Source organism: Aspergillus costaricaensis, assembly GCF_003184835.1.
Source record: "Aspergillus costaricaensis CBS 115574 unplaced genomic scaffold BO79scaffold_7, whole genome shotgun sequence".
In the NCBI taxonomy this organism is placed as follows: Eukaryota; Fungi; Ascomycota; class Eurotiomycetes; order Eurotiales; family Aspergillaceae; genus Aspergillus; species Aspergillus costaricensis.
The window spans coordinates 714,437-729,066 of NW_020291807.1; the positions used below are offsets into that span (position 1 = coordinate 714,437).

The following is a 14,630-nucleotide window of genomic DNA, read 5'->3' on the forward strand; positions in this document are numbered from 1 at the left end:
CATCACCCCTCGACCCACATTTGACCCGGGAGCTCCACAGCTACTTTTCTCTTTCCTCTCGCTCTCTTCTCTCATCGCTACACACGGTACTCACTTTACCATCATAAGTTACAATGTAGGAGAATATCTAGTTTACAGATGAACTATGTACACAGATACTACATAACTTTACAGCCAACTTTCCGGCCCCCACTCATCCTTCCTAACTACTAACCAACGACCCCCGGCAATTCCTTATGTAAGACCGCCTCGGTTTCAAAGTCCTTCCTTCCTTCCCCTTCACAGCGGTCTCCACTCACTCCTACCCACTGTTAGCCGCCGCGGCTGAATTTATTCCCCGTCTGGTTTAGACTGAGTTGATCAGGGGGGGAGGAGAAGGGGAGAATTGACTAGGGGGGTTGTTTTTTCTGACCTGACTGCTTTGCTTTTTTTGGTGAGTTGGGGGCTAGGTAGCTACGTATTAGTGACTTGCGTGCTCAATTGTATTCAGGGTTGAGAGATATGGTGTGTGGTCTTGTGATTAATGAGATGTCTATAGTAAAAGATATGTAGTAATAGTAGTGACTAGTTATTGATTAGCGGAATAGAGTTCCGTTTGACAGGTAGCTATCTATCTACTAGCTGCGGTTGCTCTTATGCTCTGGGTCTGGACACGTGGGTGAGAGATGATCAGTCGATGTGTAGGTAGGTTGATATAGAGATTGAGCTGATTAGGGGGCTGCAGGTATGGTATCTCATTAGAGTTGCGACTATGTCTGTTTTGCTGTATGTACTACTGTAGAATTAGATGTCAGGAACGGGATGATGGGTCAGAATGTATACTTACTACATGTAGATGGTAGTGAGTCAGTTGTTTGCTTGGCGTGCATGGTATACTCTCTCTACTGTCGAAGTGAGATTAGATGTCCGGGTATGTCAGACACTGGGCATTTGTGAATGTTACCAATCAAAGCAGTGTACCTAGAATCTGAGCGACTTGGTAGTAGTCACACAAGGGATGGGATAAAATTATCATTGCACAGCTGATGGTTCTCAATCATTACCTATTGTAACATTCACATGTCTCCTACAGTAAATATCATGCTACGCGATATGACAGCAAACAGACAGACACAATTGCATCACATCAATCCCACACCACGCCAACCTCCCGGTCTGCAATAGCAGCTCGAAACTCATCAATATCATCTCCCCGCTCTTTCATCACCCACTCCAGCGTATCGCCAAACGTTTCGCCATTGTCGCGGAACCAGTCCCCAAAAGAGCGTACATAAGTCTCCACCTGTTCCTTAAGAAGCGCATGCTCCCGTAGCCAGATCACCTGGCCTGGATCGAGTTTCAGCATGTCTTGCACGACATAATAATGTGGGATCTCGTCACCCCAACCTTCAGAACCAGGGTCATGGAAGTAGTCGTTCCGGAACCGCGACTTATATTTAGCGGGTGATTCAGTGAAGTTGCTAGGGTGCGCGGTGTGGAAATACTGCTCGGCTGAATTGGGGTCCTTCTCGAACAGACTAGGTGCACCAGCGGGACTACTGCTTGAAGGGTAATTTAGATGGATATTGAACGTCAATTGATAGTTACTTTCCGGGTAGCGTTTTCGGAACTTGCGTTGGATGGTCCCGTTGCTGGGACAGATGTGGTTCTGTACGATATCACCGATGATCAAACGTACGTCCTCGATCTCGGCCAGCTCAGCTGTAGACCAGTTGTGCAATAGTTGGGCACGCTCGGAAACGATGTGTGGAAGGGTGCGGCTGAACCGACTATAAGACTCCGTATGAAAGGCTCGGTGGTACAGCCAGAGACGATAGATTGCACGGCGGAGACGGAACCGCTCATCATCATCCAGCGAGCGACGATTCTCAAAATCGGTCTTCCATTTCTTAACTGGGTATATAATTTCCCACTTCTGGGCCACGTGCCCGATCTGGACTATTTGTTTAAGGAGGGAGTTGGTTATAGGGGCGGTACGAAATAGGTGGGCACGTTGGCTGGTATTCTGTGTGACGATCTGGATGATATCATCCAATGGACCGAACTCAGACTCGGCAACATCAACGAGGATTTGTAGCTTATTGGACCGGTGGAAGACGGTATGAAGTCGTCGGCAAGTCATTGCAAGGTTCATAACATCGGTGACAGAATCGCATGAGCGAAATATATGGAGCAATAGCTCCGTGGCCAATTGATGGAAGGGCATGGTTCAATGATTTCAAGGATCTAGAGGCGTCAGCAAATACGGAGTACACCAGTAGGTCTTATAGACCGGCCACGCGTACCTAGTACAGTTAACTTGGGTCAAATGGTATGGAAAGAGGTATATTGTTCAATTGCGAGTCTTAGGCAGAGGTAGCCTCGGCGCTGTAGTGAGTCAACGCCGTCGCGATCACGATCTAACTCTAGGTCGCGACCCCGCCCTTGGGGGTGATCAAAACACAGTGGAAGCAAGACAGAGTGGAGGCCATTGTGGAAGAAGGTGCATGAGCACCCAGCAACCACCCAGCGCTGTATTGCGAAAGGGATGCCATGATGACGAGCGAAAGGGTGCAGTTGCGCTGAGGAAATCCGGGGCAGGCAAAGGGAGACCCGCCGCTAAGTCACTTGACAGGATCCCCTTCATCATTCCGCTTTCCAGCCAGACCGACGCTCCTCCGCAGATGCGCCATTGCTCCATTGGTTCACCAGCTACTCCGTACTCTAAGTCAAATTGCGACATATAGCTTGAGAACATACAGCACATTAGTTCAATGCCTCCCTTGCTGCAAGTCATACCCTTTCTTGGAAAGCTGAAAGACTGACCTGTCCCCGTTTACCCAATCACCGAGGCCCATAGCAACGATGTCAATCCACCCAGTAAGTCTAGGGGTTGTTTATTCTATGATTAGATCCATGGGATCAGGATAATAGTGAACCGTAGCATCAAAACTTTTATTATTATTTCACACCAGACGCCAGCAGGACCATGCATTCACCCCTCGCATCAATACATATACATCCCTTGAGGATATCAAGTCTAATAGGGCGTAAAACAACAGAAAGAACCAACAAAACGGGAATCCATCACTTGAACAGTTGCCTCGTGTCGAGCGCATCCGGCTTCCTCTCGCCTTCTCCCAGTCCCAGGGTCGACCGCTTCGCGAACCGGTCGGTCTGCACATCTCTGCGCTTGGCGTAGCGAGCAGCCTTGCTCATGCGGACCTCGCGACGGACCTGGTTCGGGCTCACGTACTCCTTGTTCTCATAGATGACAGGACCGCCAAAGCTACCCTCCAAGATGACAATAGGCGTAAGAACAAAGCGGGGGCCGATCTCGACCAGAGAAACCTCCGGCTGACCGTCCTTGCTCTTGGGAGCAGGCTTGGCATCTGCACCATCCTCAGACTTCTTTCCAGCCTCAGACTCGCGGATCTCGTAGACACGGATCCAGATCTTGCCATCCACACCAAAGACACCGATGATGCGGTCAATGAACGGCTTCATGCCCTTAACACCACGCTTAGGGACACAGAAGACACCGCGCAGCATCTCTCTGATCAGACCCCGGTACTCGTTGCCGGGCTGGCTCATGAGCGGACCCTGTTCGTCGAAAGAGCGATCGAAAACAACAAGACCACGGCCACCCTTGAGGCAGTTGCCGCTGAATCCAGCATTCAATTCGGCCATTGTGTGCAAGTTGGCGACGTGGAACTTGATCGTCGGTCCGTTGGGAGGGCGAGCAAGCCAAAGGTACAAGTCCTGACCCTGCTTACGAGCCTCGAGGAAGAAAATCACGTTGCAGGAGTGAAGGTCGGCGAGAGAGTTAAGGAGCAGGTTGTATCCAGCGGTCTTCTTCTTGGTGTCGAGTTTGCTTTCCTTGTGAGTGTGAGGGAGCAGAGACGCAAGGTCGGCGAGCAGGTGTCGATGGCTGCAGCAAACAGAAAATATTAGCATTACATTCGCGCTTCAACATATACCATCTGGACAGAGACATCAAGCATACCGGTATGTCACACCTCGGGAGGTCAGCATCAGTACACGAGTCTTGGGCATGAAACCCTGAGCGAGCTGCTTCTTGGCCGATTCGGTCGTAGTTTCTTCATCGCTTTCGCTGTCGGTGGTGTCGTCGGCATTGTCGAGAAGTTCCTCCATCTCAACATCCTCCTCATCAAACTCCTCCTCCTTGGCGAGCTGGCGAGCTGCCTTCTTCGAAATAGTCTTGTAAACGGATGCCATGGTGTATGGGTTGTAGGGATTTGGAGACTCCGAATCTGATGATCGCCCGCAAATTTAGAAAAAGCTGCGGGCAGAATAATTTTTGGCTGTGACCGCCTTCCGCATATGTATTTTGCTATTCACGTGATAACCGCCTTTTCCTATATTTGAATCTAGATCCTTATCACGTGTGATCATAAGAATCATGTTGATAGTTTATCACCTCAACTAACTATAATATGCCCGATATGCTTATTAAGTTGCTGATATTGCAGCTTCAATGGGTGCTTTTAGTTCATCAGGAAACATAATGGCTGCACTCTTAATGATTTTTGCTCTCCTACTCTTGTGCCCACCGTAACATATTTTCACTGCTCAAATTGCTACCCTTACCCTGCAAAATTACTCTCTGCAATAGTATACACAACGACTCTAAGGGAAAGACTCCAAAGCTCTTGCAAGACCTGAAAACCCCTCCTGGGAGACCTTCATACCGGCGAGTCGATTGGCAAAGCCTAATTTCTCTGATAGGCTCCATTCACTTCCTCGACAGATTAGTGCGTATAGCATACCGGCTATAAAAGTGTCACCTGCGCCAATCGGGCTGGTTCGATGTTAGAAACTATCGTTAATATCACACAATTGCCGCAAAGGATACAAACAATAACCCGGACCAAGAGAGTGATGAAAACATAGCCGACTTACTCGATGACTTGAAAGTTTGCTGCAGAATATGCAGGACTATGAACTGAAGTCTGCGTTTTGGGCTCAAAAGCCACAGCACCGTCTTGACCCCAAGTGCAGCACAGCAACGACCTGGTAGTATTAGTACCCTTAGTCTCAACGTGTAATTTCAGCAAGAACCATACGCTTTTCGTGTCAGTGTCGATTCTTTCCGAACACATTCTTCAGCAGTATGACATCCGTTTCCCTGCGAGTCGGTGATTAGAGGGATGCATGATATGGACTTCTTGATCAAGGGGCCCTTACTTGAGCCCAGCTCTTCGAGTAGAATACTACGTCAGCTTCCTCTGCTAGGTTCTGCAAACCCTCGCGCCCAGGCTTCTCAACCTCGACGCTAACAGTCGCGGATGGGTACCGCTGACGGAGATATCGGATACATGATAAAGTCACGTCAGGTATCCGACCCTATTAACGAAGTTGTTAGCTCCAGAGAATACATCATAAATGTAATGACAAACCTCGAAATGGAACCAAGTTGGGTTGGTGAGATTGCCTGCAATCTGGGTAAACTCATCCACCGTCATCTCAGGCAGTTCATTGTAGTTGACAATGGTACGACTGCCAGACGATTCACTCTTGATGATGTAACTTGAGGCAGGCTCATTGAAGGCCTCTCGAAAGATACAATGAGACAGGTTAACGTGGGGCTTGAATGCTGACTGAATCTCTTGGGCAGCAGTAGACGCCTTCGCAGGTAGGACAGCAATCAGGTTCAGGGAGACATCAGCAGTTGAAGGGTTGTTCGCTGTCAACTGCTTCAAGACTTCCAGAGAATTTGGACAGTTACCTCCCCGCCGACGGGAGATACTGGAAGCTCGTAGCTTATCATCTTCTCCCGGATAGTGGGGTGTTCTGATACGAAGAGTTAGCTACTGAAAAGATGGGAACTAGCAGTAGAGGGCGCCAACGAACGTTAGGATTGTATCCACATAGCATGCACCTATTGCGACCAAGGACATATTGTTCACTTGGTAACTCCTGCAAAGAGGAATGGCATACCGAAGCAGAATATCTGCACCTTGTATGCCGAGAGGGGTATTGCGGTGGTGGGATTAGTCAGGACCCACTGTCGACATCATCGCTGGAAGTTGGAGATCCACGATCGAGTAAACAGTACTAGGGAAACATGGTTGAAGAGGTAACAGTAACACCAAATCTAGGGTTGAATCCTTCTTGTGAGTATTCACTGTGTAGGATTTGGCATTTGTGGAAATAACCGTACGGTTGGCGGCTTCTCCCAAAGAGAAGTACTAGTAGTATCTATTTATCGCGGAGAGAGCCACGCGCATATGCACAGAACCACGGCATCTTCCATAAGTCTAGTTGACATATAAAAATAGCATGAGACATCGGTACTACCTGCTAATTGTTTTGGTGTGATTGGTGTTTCATGGAAAGATAAATCATCCACTTTTTTTTACAGGCAGAGGTACGTTTCCGGAATATTAGTATGATTTATTTACTAGTATAATTTATCATGCAGCTATCTGTGCCTACATTGCCTACTCAAACATAAAGATTGTCTTAATATACTTGTAAAAGCATGTAAAGTCTAAAGGTGACAGGACAAGTAATGTTTGGAGATAATGTTTCAGGTACAGCTGTCTCGAGAAACTTCCATTGGCAAAGTAGAGCCACAAATAGGGCCATTGATTACTAGTAGCTTTCACGCGTTACCAGTTGCCCTTGGCTGGTGAAGATTTCAGTATATATTCTGCCAACTCCCCCAATCTAGTTCTACGGAGATATTAGTAGTATGTAATAGCATCTCACCATGAGATATGACATGATACACACTCTTAATGGGATAGCAGTTCAATTGCATAGTTTTATCTTTCACAAGTACGATTATATCTTAGCGAGCCCATATATTTAGTGCCAAAAACCTACTAGAAATGGGAGATCTGGACTAAGACCCTGTCTGTATTCACAGAACATGAATAGACTACCCAGAACCGACCGCCTAGAGTGCATCTAGACCCAACCTTGGCTTTGTTTTCTGGTGGGCTACACCCAGTCCCCCAATCCTGTGCCAGCAGTCCGATTCACTAGCCCGCGTGCACGGGTGAGTAGCACCAATCAAGCTCGGTATTCCGTGACGATTAATAGGAACAGGGCGCTAGGCATCTGTATGGAGCCAATGCCCAACTGCACATACCCTGTCTATGTCAGAAACAAAGTGGAGTCCTCATGGCAAGCATGAATACAGTACTTCGATTCACTCACGAAGAAGATACCGAAAGTTATTCCGGTACTGGAATGTAGGTCTATAAGTACCAGGTCTAAAGCCATGTTCATCGGTCTCTCATCATTCACCTCCTACATCTTTCTCCCACAGTGAACACTCCATATTCCATTGTGCTTGCACAGGAGGTCACCAGATTACTCACGTACATACGTTGGAGTAGCTGAGGCGATGGAAAGCCGGAGCCCAACTCCTACCAAAACCACCGTCAAGCCTAGTGCGTCTGGTACGTCCCCTCCTCAATATCCCCCTATGAGTTGTCCTCCCTGACATGAGTGCTTCTGGCATAGCAGGTACTCTGAAGCCTGACCTAACCATGAATCATCAAGCCGAGAATGATTTCGCATCTCCAACGAATCCATCATCTGCTACGTCCACCGCTTCCAACTACAGACGCACCAAGTCTATGATGTCGGTCGATGAGCCGGCTGTAAAGTTCTTGTACACCATTATGAAACAGTTGGACTTGAGAACGGTTCGTGAGTGAAGCTCTGGAAGACAGTAATAGTAGCTGACAGCTGAGTAGATCGACTGGGCCTTGGTTGCCTCGCAGCTGAATATCTCCAATGGGCATGCTGCAAGAATGCGGTACTCGCGGCTCAAAGGCCAGCTGGAAAATCAAGGGCCCAACCAGAAAGTGGCGCGTCCTAAGAGAGTCGAGAACAGAAGGTCAGCCAGAGCTAGCTCCAGTAGGGCAGGGGCCACGACTGTGCCGGCGACTTCTTACCCTGACTTTGAACCTTTCGTCCCTATTAAGGAGGAAATCAAGGAGGAGGTCAAGGAGGAAAGTTACGGTGAGACAATGCCTCGTATGGCAGATATACCTCTCGCTCCTCCTCATGCCATGCATCCGGGACCGTTCTTCCCCCATATGGCATATCCTTGGGGGTTCTACTACCCGCACAGATACAGTATGGATGAATACAACATGTACACACCGATGGGAGGATTTGCAGGTAGTTTCTACCAGCAGCAGCATCATGAGCAGCAGTACTTGCCATCTTCTATGGCTTCAGTTGGCTGGGAGGCCTATAAATCTGATCCAGAAGACGAGGAGAAGAAGCTGGACGAGATCAAAGAAGAACCGGTCGACAAAGGCAAAAGTGTAGACAGGGAGGCCAAGGAGGAATTATCGGACAGAAAGTCGGAGATTACTGTCATTGAGGACTGACGGACATCAGTCTCAATTCTTGTTTCTGCATTTTGAGATAGATAGTGGCAGGTAGAACTCGGTCCTTGTGGGATCTGGAAGCGGGTTTTCTGGGGATTTGTTGCTGGCTTCGACAAACGACCACGAGGACCGATGTCCCTTTGCTGAAACTATCCTGATAGCAGAAATATAATATTGCTTTTGCTTATGAAGTTATTCTTTAGTTGGGCGGTAGTTTTGCCATTGATGTCGCGTAGCATCTTATAACCCGCTTCACTTTTCCCTCATACCACCACCAACAGATATTACCAGCTACACTGGGAGAGTGGACCGGGAGTTGGCCTCGCCGATTAACCTGAAATAGTAGCGAACTGATCTGTGAGGCATCTCACATTTTGGCGTTTTATACGGTGGGGCTTTGTGGCTTGACCTCTCACTTGTCTCTGTTATTCACCACCCGAACGGTCCCTCTTCATCTCCTTTCCATCTTGGTGATTAGCCCGTTTACTTTTACTCACTCCTCATATCTGAATCATCTAACCTACAGCCTCTCTACGTTATACCATCTAGAAAATCGAATACTCTAACCTTCGCCATGGATAAGGCTACGAAATCAAAGGCCGCGAAGTCCGTTAACGCCGGTCTAGATATCCCTTATGCAGACGCGCAGTTCTTCCTCGCCTGTCTGCAGTGCATGGGGGACGACAAACAGGTAATATGATCTCTCATCGCAGATATAGGCTCTACTAACACCAACTTGCTTTCTTCAGATCGATCTTACCAAGGTTGGAGACATGATGGGTTACAGCAATGTTGCTTCAGTCGGCAACCGTTTCCGTGCCATTCGCAAGCGCTACAATTTGAACAATATTGAGGCCAAGTCCGGCTCTGGCATACTCAAGAGTGCAGGTGCCAATGGCGATAAGGATAAAGGCGCTGCAGGTGCTACCGAGGCCGGTGATGACGTCGCAGAGCAGTCTGACTCCGACGTGCCTACTCCCGTCAAGCCCAAGGGCAGAAAAGTCGCCGCGCGTAAGGGAGCGAAGGCTACTACTTCGAAGCCCATTCCTGCCACTGGTACGCTTAAGTCGGAGACCAAGGGCCGCAAGCGCGGGGTTAAATCGATTGTTGTTGTGAAGGAGGAAGAGGAAGACGATGCAGACAGTCTCATGGAAGACAATACCCCGGATGTTGACATGGAGTGTGCTACGGCTTGAACTTCTACGCGCGATTCTGCTGAACGCTTATATGGATTTCAGACAACCGAGTCCATATAGTTTGTTCATTTCATTGTCTTCATTTGGTCTACATTGTCGTGCAAGGTCCATTTAGCGCGAAGAACTTTTAAGGAAGACTATCTGGAAGGACTGGAGATTGACGCAGTTTGTATTTCCCTACCACATTGCAGGGCTTGCGTTGTTACTGGTGTTGGGAAGTTTACTCTACAACTCTTAATTTCTTTACAGATTCTGAACAGCTGGGTTGATTGGGAGGGTTCTGTAGCCCCAGAGCACTAATACCTGCTAAATAAGAAAATTAGCCTACTGACTGCCCACTCCGTCATAGCCATTGCTCAGAAGTGCCAGAACGTAGTATCGTATCACTATTCTCTAGAGACCCTTCACTTCTCCACCTTCCAGTCTGAGACTCCCGGACGGATGTTGACTATCTGATTCATTCACAAGAAACCTAAGCGAAGCCAGCAGTGACTTTGCTAACAACATTCCCTCAGCCCTCCGCTCGTCTCAGTGTTCCTGCCCTCCCACCTTCTTTCTCTTCTTCTCTTCTTTCTGCCTACTTCTTTCCATCCTCCTACTCTATCTCACCTACCCTCGTCCCTATATCCACTGTTCACACTTTCCCAAGCGATCATCTTCCCTAACACTCGACCGAGTCCAAGATCACACGAAACGAGAGGATTCTCACTCACATCTACTCACGCCTCGCCGTTCTTGCAACTTGACTCGAGCAAAAATATATCCAGCTCAACATGTCTACCACAACTACCCCGTCCAAGCCCAACCGCATCACCCCGGAAGAGCAGCTTCAATTCCTCCTCAGCTGCATCCGCCACTCTAACAGCGGCAAGGTGCGTACTCCTCACTCCATCTCATCATATCCTCCCAGAGCAAAACAGACTAATATAAACAATTAAAAAAGATTGACTTCACCGTCGTCGCACAAGAATGCAATATTATCACCAAGGCCGCTGCGTACGTTAATTATCCTGTCCCTTCAGTTTCCCAACTCAGTCACATACACATTCACACACACATACTAAATATATATTTCCTCCAACCCCATATCATAATCGCATGATCCTCCACATTTCACAAATAAACACGAGTACTATACTTTGCGCACTACCCCACTAACCATCTCCCCTACATACAAACAGAGCCAAGCGCTACGAACGCCTCCTGAAATCACACGGCATCAACACCTCAGGCGGCCCGCTCTCCTCTGCCAACAACACGCCCGCTAAGAAACGGACCGGGGCTAGTACCAGCACTACTACCGCTACGGAGAGCACGACTCCATCCACACCTACTAAGGGCAGAAAGCGCAAGGCCGATGGCATCAGCGATGCATCGAAGAAAGCCAAGGGGCTGAAGAAGATGGCTGTCGCTAGGGCTGAGAAGTTGATGCAGAAGAAGCAGCATGCTGGTGTTGGGATCAAGAAGGAGGAAGACGATGATGAGACTGAGGAGGATGAGGAGGTGAGGGCGGCTTTGTGGGAGGAGGGACTCTCTGATCGGGTTTGTGCTGATGGTGAAGAGTTGGCTGTGAAGGAGGAGGAGGCTGTGGATGATGAGGAGGGGGTTGAGGGTAGTGATGTGGAGGTGGATGAGGCTTGAGGGCTTTGCTTTTTATTACTCTGGATTACATGATTGACTGGTTGGTTGGGTGGATGATGCAATTCAAGTTTAGGGGAGGATGAGTTACTGGTTTGTCAATGATGGGGGCAGAAGGAGATTGGATGCGTTGTGACTTTCGCTTGCAGGCTTGCTTGTTATTAGGTTGGGCGATAAAGGATGGATATCAAATCATGCGATACTCCGACAGGATACTATGATGGACTTCAGGACTTGCACAGGGTTTTAGTTACTGCAAATATAAACTAAACATTGATGGTATCAAGATACTCTATACTACCTAACAGGCTGTGAAGCAGATCGGACAAGTTCGCTCAAGGGGTATCTGTAAAGAAGACCGAACCGAAACCAACAAACAGCAGGAAAGCGCCATTTGGCTCCAGCCAACAGACAAACAGACACACAACCAAGAGCATAGAAGAAAATGAAGTTTTATAAGTGTGTTCAGGTGGACCTCGACAATTTACATAGGAATATACTGTATAGGGTATCACAACAAGTCGAGGGAGGGGGCTTGGGAGGGGATTAGGAGAGGGCGAAAGGGGTGATTCTCCGTGAACGACCAGTGTTCAGAGCTTAGATGTCTGCCATCACAGACTCAAGAATTTTGCGCTTATATTGCGACAACATTCGCTCCTTTCGCTGCACCTGCGCACGGAGCTTGAGGTATCGTTGTTTCCACGTTGCGTCGGGGGTGGAATTCTCCGCATCCACTTCGAATTCCGCATCTGTCATGCTGTCGGCTTCTGCGATGCCGGCTTCAAGTTCCTCGGTTACCCGGGGCGTAAGGTCCAGCTTGTGACTGTCCGGAGTTGGGGTGCTGATGCTCAGGTCTCCGTACGTAACCTTCGTTGAGAACCGAAGTCCGTGCTTATACTCATGAGAGATGGTGTACACATAGTTGGGGCTCCCGTCCGTGCTTGGTGTGCCTGAGGTTACAGCAGGGCCTGACTCGATATTTACAGTCATCAAGCTGTCCGTCACCCCTGGATAGCCAAATTGCTGTCCAAGCCCAAGATGCAAGGCGGACATGAGCGCCGCCAAGCCGACTGGTAGCTTGGCATATGTAGTGGTCAAGCTGGACACTACAGACATCGCTAGAGCCCGGGCCTCTTCAGTGCTAATGTGAGCAGACCGACCGGTGGTCTTTCCGCGAAGAAGTTCACTTGACAGTGCACGTACAACATCATCGGAAGATATATCCGCATGTGGTACGCTATTGCGGTTCGCGTAGGCAGATGGGTTGGTGACGCCCACATTGCTCATGAAGTCGTTTAGAGGAGCCAGAGTACCGTTACGCTGCGGTCCTTGTCCCTCCAATTTCGTTGACCCAGGAGCATTGTTGATACCGTTGACCATTAAGGTAGGAGGGGTTGCCAGACGGACAGGTGTGCCAGGATGAGGCGGTACCTGAAGCTGTAATTTATCTGGCTTAGGACCGAAATGGAACGGCGTAGGGGACTGCTGGAAAGGGGAGTGATTGAATCGACCGGCAGGGTCCTGATCGAGGAGCATGGCAGGGGAGTTCCGAAGCCCTGGACCCGGTAAATGGGACGGATCAGTGCGATTTGGATTAACTGGGAACGAGGAGAATGGTCCAGAGACAGTCCCTCGATTTGGTGGCCGACCTCTGGTCTTTCCATTGCTACCGGTGTTACTAGGCCAGGCAGATGACACTGCGGGGCCATGGCGTCGTTTAGGCCGCGCCTTTTCCCCGGAAGAAGACATTGTGACCGCTGAGCGCGGCTCTGCAGGTTGAATGAAGACTTCAGACTCATGCTGGCTCCTGGGTGCTATAGCAGAATGCGGATAACTCCCTGGGGACGAATCTCGTTCGATAGGTCGCCACCGCAGGTCCTGGTTCGACTGCGACGAAGGCTCAGAAGTCCCTTCCGGTGGGAATGGAGGTGCGCTGCCCATCCACGGATCATGCGATCCCATCTCGTCAGGGAAGGCGCTAAATGGCAGCGCACCTGGTGGATATGATGCTGGAGGACCTGGGAATGGCCCTGGCTGCAGCACGCCCATTATTGGATCGAGATGGGGCCTTTTCGCCATGGCTAGTCTTTCGTTTTCTTCCTCGGCTCGCTTCCGGCCCCTCTTCGGCCTCCATTGCGGAACCAGAGCCCGTAGCGCAAGATCTTCTTCCAGTGGTACTCCATCACGGCTGTCGCTGATCACATTGGCAGGCGGAAGGTGGGTGTAATAGGGATGCGGATGACCAAGACAATACTCGAAAAATGCGTCAACGTGCATTGCGCGCATCCAGCGCTAGCGATTGGTTAGTCTTCTAGCCATACATTCTGTCCGGAATAACATTAGCAACAAACCTTGAGCCGAACAGCATATTGCTGGACTTTTTGGGTGCTCTGCTTCTTCTCCAGGGAAGGCGGTTCTACCCCCAGCTCGATCGCCAGTTGTATCCATGTCTTTAGCTCCTTACTATCTAGCTTCCGAATAAGCTCCCACAATGCGAATATACTGAAACTCTTGCCATCACTCCGGGGTGGGCAGCGAAAGTTCTTGCGGAGCTCTGAGGTATCCACGGACAAAGGGACATTTGGATTGCAATAGAAGACAAACATGATGTAGGCGTCATCAATGGAGCTGTCAGTCAGATCGCGAGATGGCAGGGATCGTGTTTCTGTCTGGTCCATCGACTCCCGTGGCGGCCGTGGACGAATAGAATCATACATTGGAGGCGAGATCGAGGGTCCTGAGTGCGCCACCATTGCAGGTGGAGGTGGCGGCGCTATCGGCCGTGGGCCGGTTGGCGATGCCTGAAGACTGCGCGGGGTAGCTTTGCGCGCCAGAGGTGGAGACTTTGAGGGAGCTATGTGAGTGCGAGCACTGCCTATGGGAGAAGCGCTATGTAAACCAGGCTCCAGAGCCGGAGGATACCTTGCGTACTGTTGGATGACCATGGGTGGAGGCCCTAATTCAGTCCGTTCCGGCGGCACAGATTGGTTCATCACGTTGGGAAAGGAGGATTCCATCTTGATGGTTCTTGTGACAGAAAGCAAGCAAACAGCAAACACTGTGATTATGTGGACAAGAAAAGGGAAAAAGAAAGGAGAGAAAAATCGCCGGATTGAAAGCGATTCTATATATTCAATAGAGAGATGTTGGTGCAATGATAAACACAGAAAGTAGTAATGATAATGATAATGATAATCAGAATAATAAGAAGGATAGGAGGGAAGGTGGAGGAGTAAGTAGTATCATATGAATTTAGCTTTTGACTCAATGAGAGATGAGATAGGGCAGATCTTCTTTCCAGCACGCGCCGACGTCGTAAGACCCTATCAGATCGCAAACCGCACGGGTAAAATTAGGGACCAGCCCAATGACGAGTAGTGCGCATGGGAAACAATCGATGGTTTAGGGGAGTTCGGGGGGGTGTTTGTCTCGCAAGTGT

At 49.3% G+C, this 14,630-nt stretch overlaps 6 protein-coding genes across 6 annotated transcripts; 3 read left to right on the forward strand and 3 right to left on the reverse strand.

Annotated features, from left to right (window-relative positions):
* Positions 1–1,126: 1,126 nt before the first annotated feature.
* On the reverse strand, positions 1,127–4,228 carry BO79DRAFT_236148 (Brix-domain-containing protein; the record flags this gene model as incomplete). Its single annotated transcript, XM_025684549.1, has 6 exons — positions 3,986–4,228; positions 3,071–3,910; positions 3,000–3,003; positions 2,442–2,561; positions 2,015–2,179; positions 1,127–1,732 (listed from the first exon to the last, which is right to left on the reverse strand). The coding sequence occupies exons 1-6, from the start codon at positions 4,216–4,218 to the stop codon at positions 1,127–1,129; spliced, it is 1,968 nt and encodes a 655-aa protein (XP_025542438.1). The 5' UTR covers positions 4,219–4,228.
* Positions 4,229–4,585: 357 nt separating this feature from the next.
* On the reverse strand, positions 4,586–5,909 carry BO79DRAFT_190618 (ketohexokinase). The gene is made up of 6 exons (XM_025680753.1): positions 5,854–5,909; positions 5,400–5,793; positions 5,188–5,346; positions 5,067–5,128; positions 4,903–5,013; positions 4,586–4,801 (listed from the first exon to the last, which is right to left on the reverse strand). Exons 1-6 carry the CDS (start codon positions 5,898–5,900, stop codon positions 4,630–4,632), a joined length of 945 nt encoding a protein of 314 aa, XP_025542439.1. The 5' UTR covers positions 5,901–5,909; the 3' UTR covers positions 4,586–4,629.
* A 1,222-nt stretch (positions 5,910–7,131) lies between these two features.
* Positions 7,132–8,357, forward strand: BO79DRAFT_215291 (uncharacterized protein; the record flags this gene model as incomplete). The annotated part of the gene is made up of 4 exons (XM_025683267.1): positions 7,132–7,202; positions 7,312–7,412; positions 7,480–7,661; positions 7,713–8,357. The coding sequence occupies 4 exons, from the start codon at positions 7,132–7,134 to the stop codon at positions 8,355–8,357; spliced, it is 999 nt and encodes a 332-aa protein (XP_025542440.1).
* Positions 8,358–8,931: 574 nt separating this feature from the next.
* Positions 8,932–9,553, forward strand: BO79DRAFT_252440 (uncharacterized protein; the record flags this gene model as incomplete). The annotated part of the gene is made up of 2 exons (XM_025685924.1): positions 8,932–9,048; positions 9,107–9,553. 2 exons carry the CDS (start codon positions 8,932–8,934, stop codon positions 9,551–9,553), a joined length of 564 nt encoding a protein of 187 aa, XP_025542441.1.
* Positions 9,554–10,326: 773 nt separating this feature from the next.
* BO79DRAFT_252441 (uncharacterized protein) lies at positions 10,327–11,194 on the forward strand (the record flags this gene model as incomplete). Its single annotated transcript, XM_025685925.1, has 3 exons — positions 10,327–10,425; positions 10,497–10,549; positions 10,735–11,194. 3 exons carry the CDS (start codon positions 10,327–10,329, stop codon positions 11,192–11,194), a joined length of 612 nt encoding a protein of 203 aa, XP_025542442.1.
* Positions 11,195–11,470: 276 nt separating this feature from the next.
* On the reverse strand, positions 11,471–14,375 carry abp2 (putative ARS binding protein Abp2). The gene is made up of 2 exons (XM_025689715.1): positions 13,543–14,375; positions 11,471–13,483 (listed from the first exon to the last, which is right to left on the reverse strand). The coding sequence occupies exons 1-2, from the start codon at positions 14,206–14,208 to the stop codon at positions 11,789–11,791; spliced, it is 2,361 nt and encodes a 786-aa protein (XP_025542443.1). The 5' UTR covers positions 14,209–14,375; the 3' UTR covers positions 11,471–11,788.
* Positions 14,376–14,630: the final 255 nt, after the last annotated feature.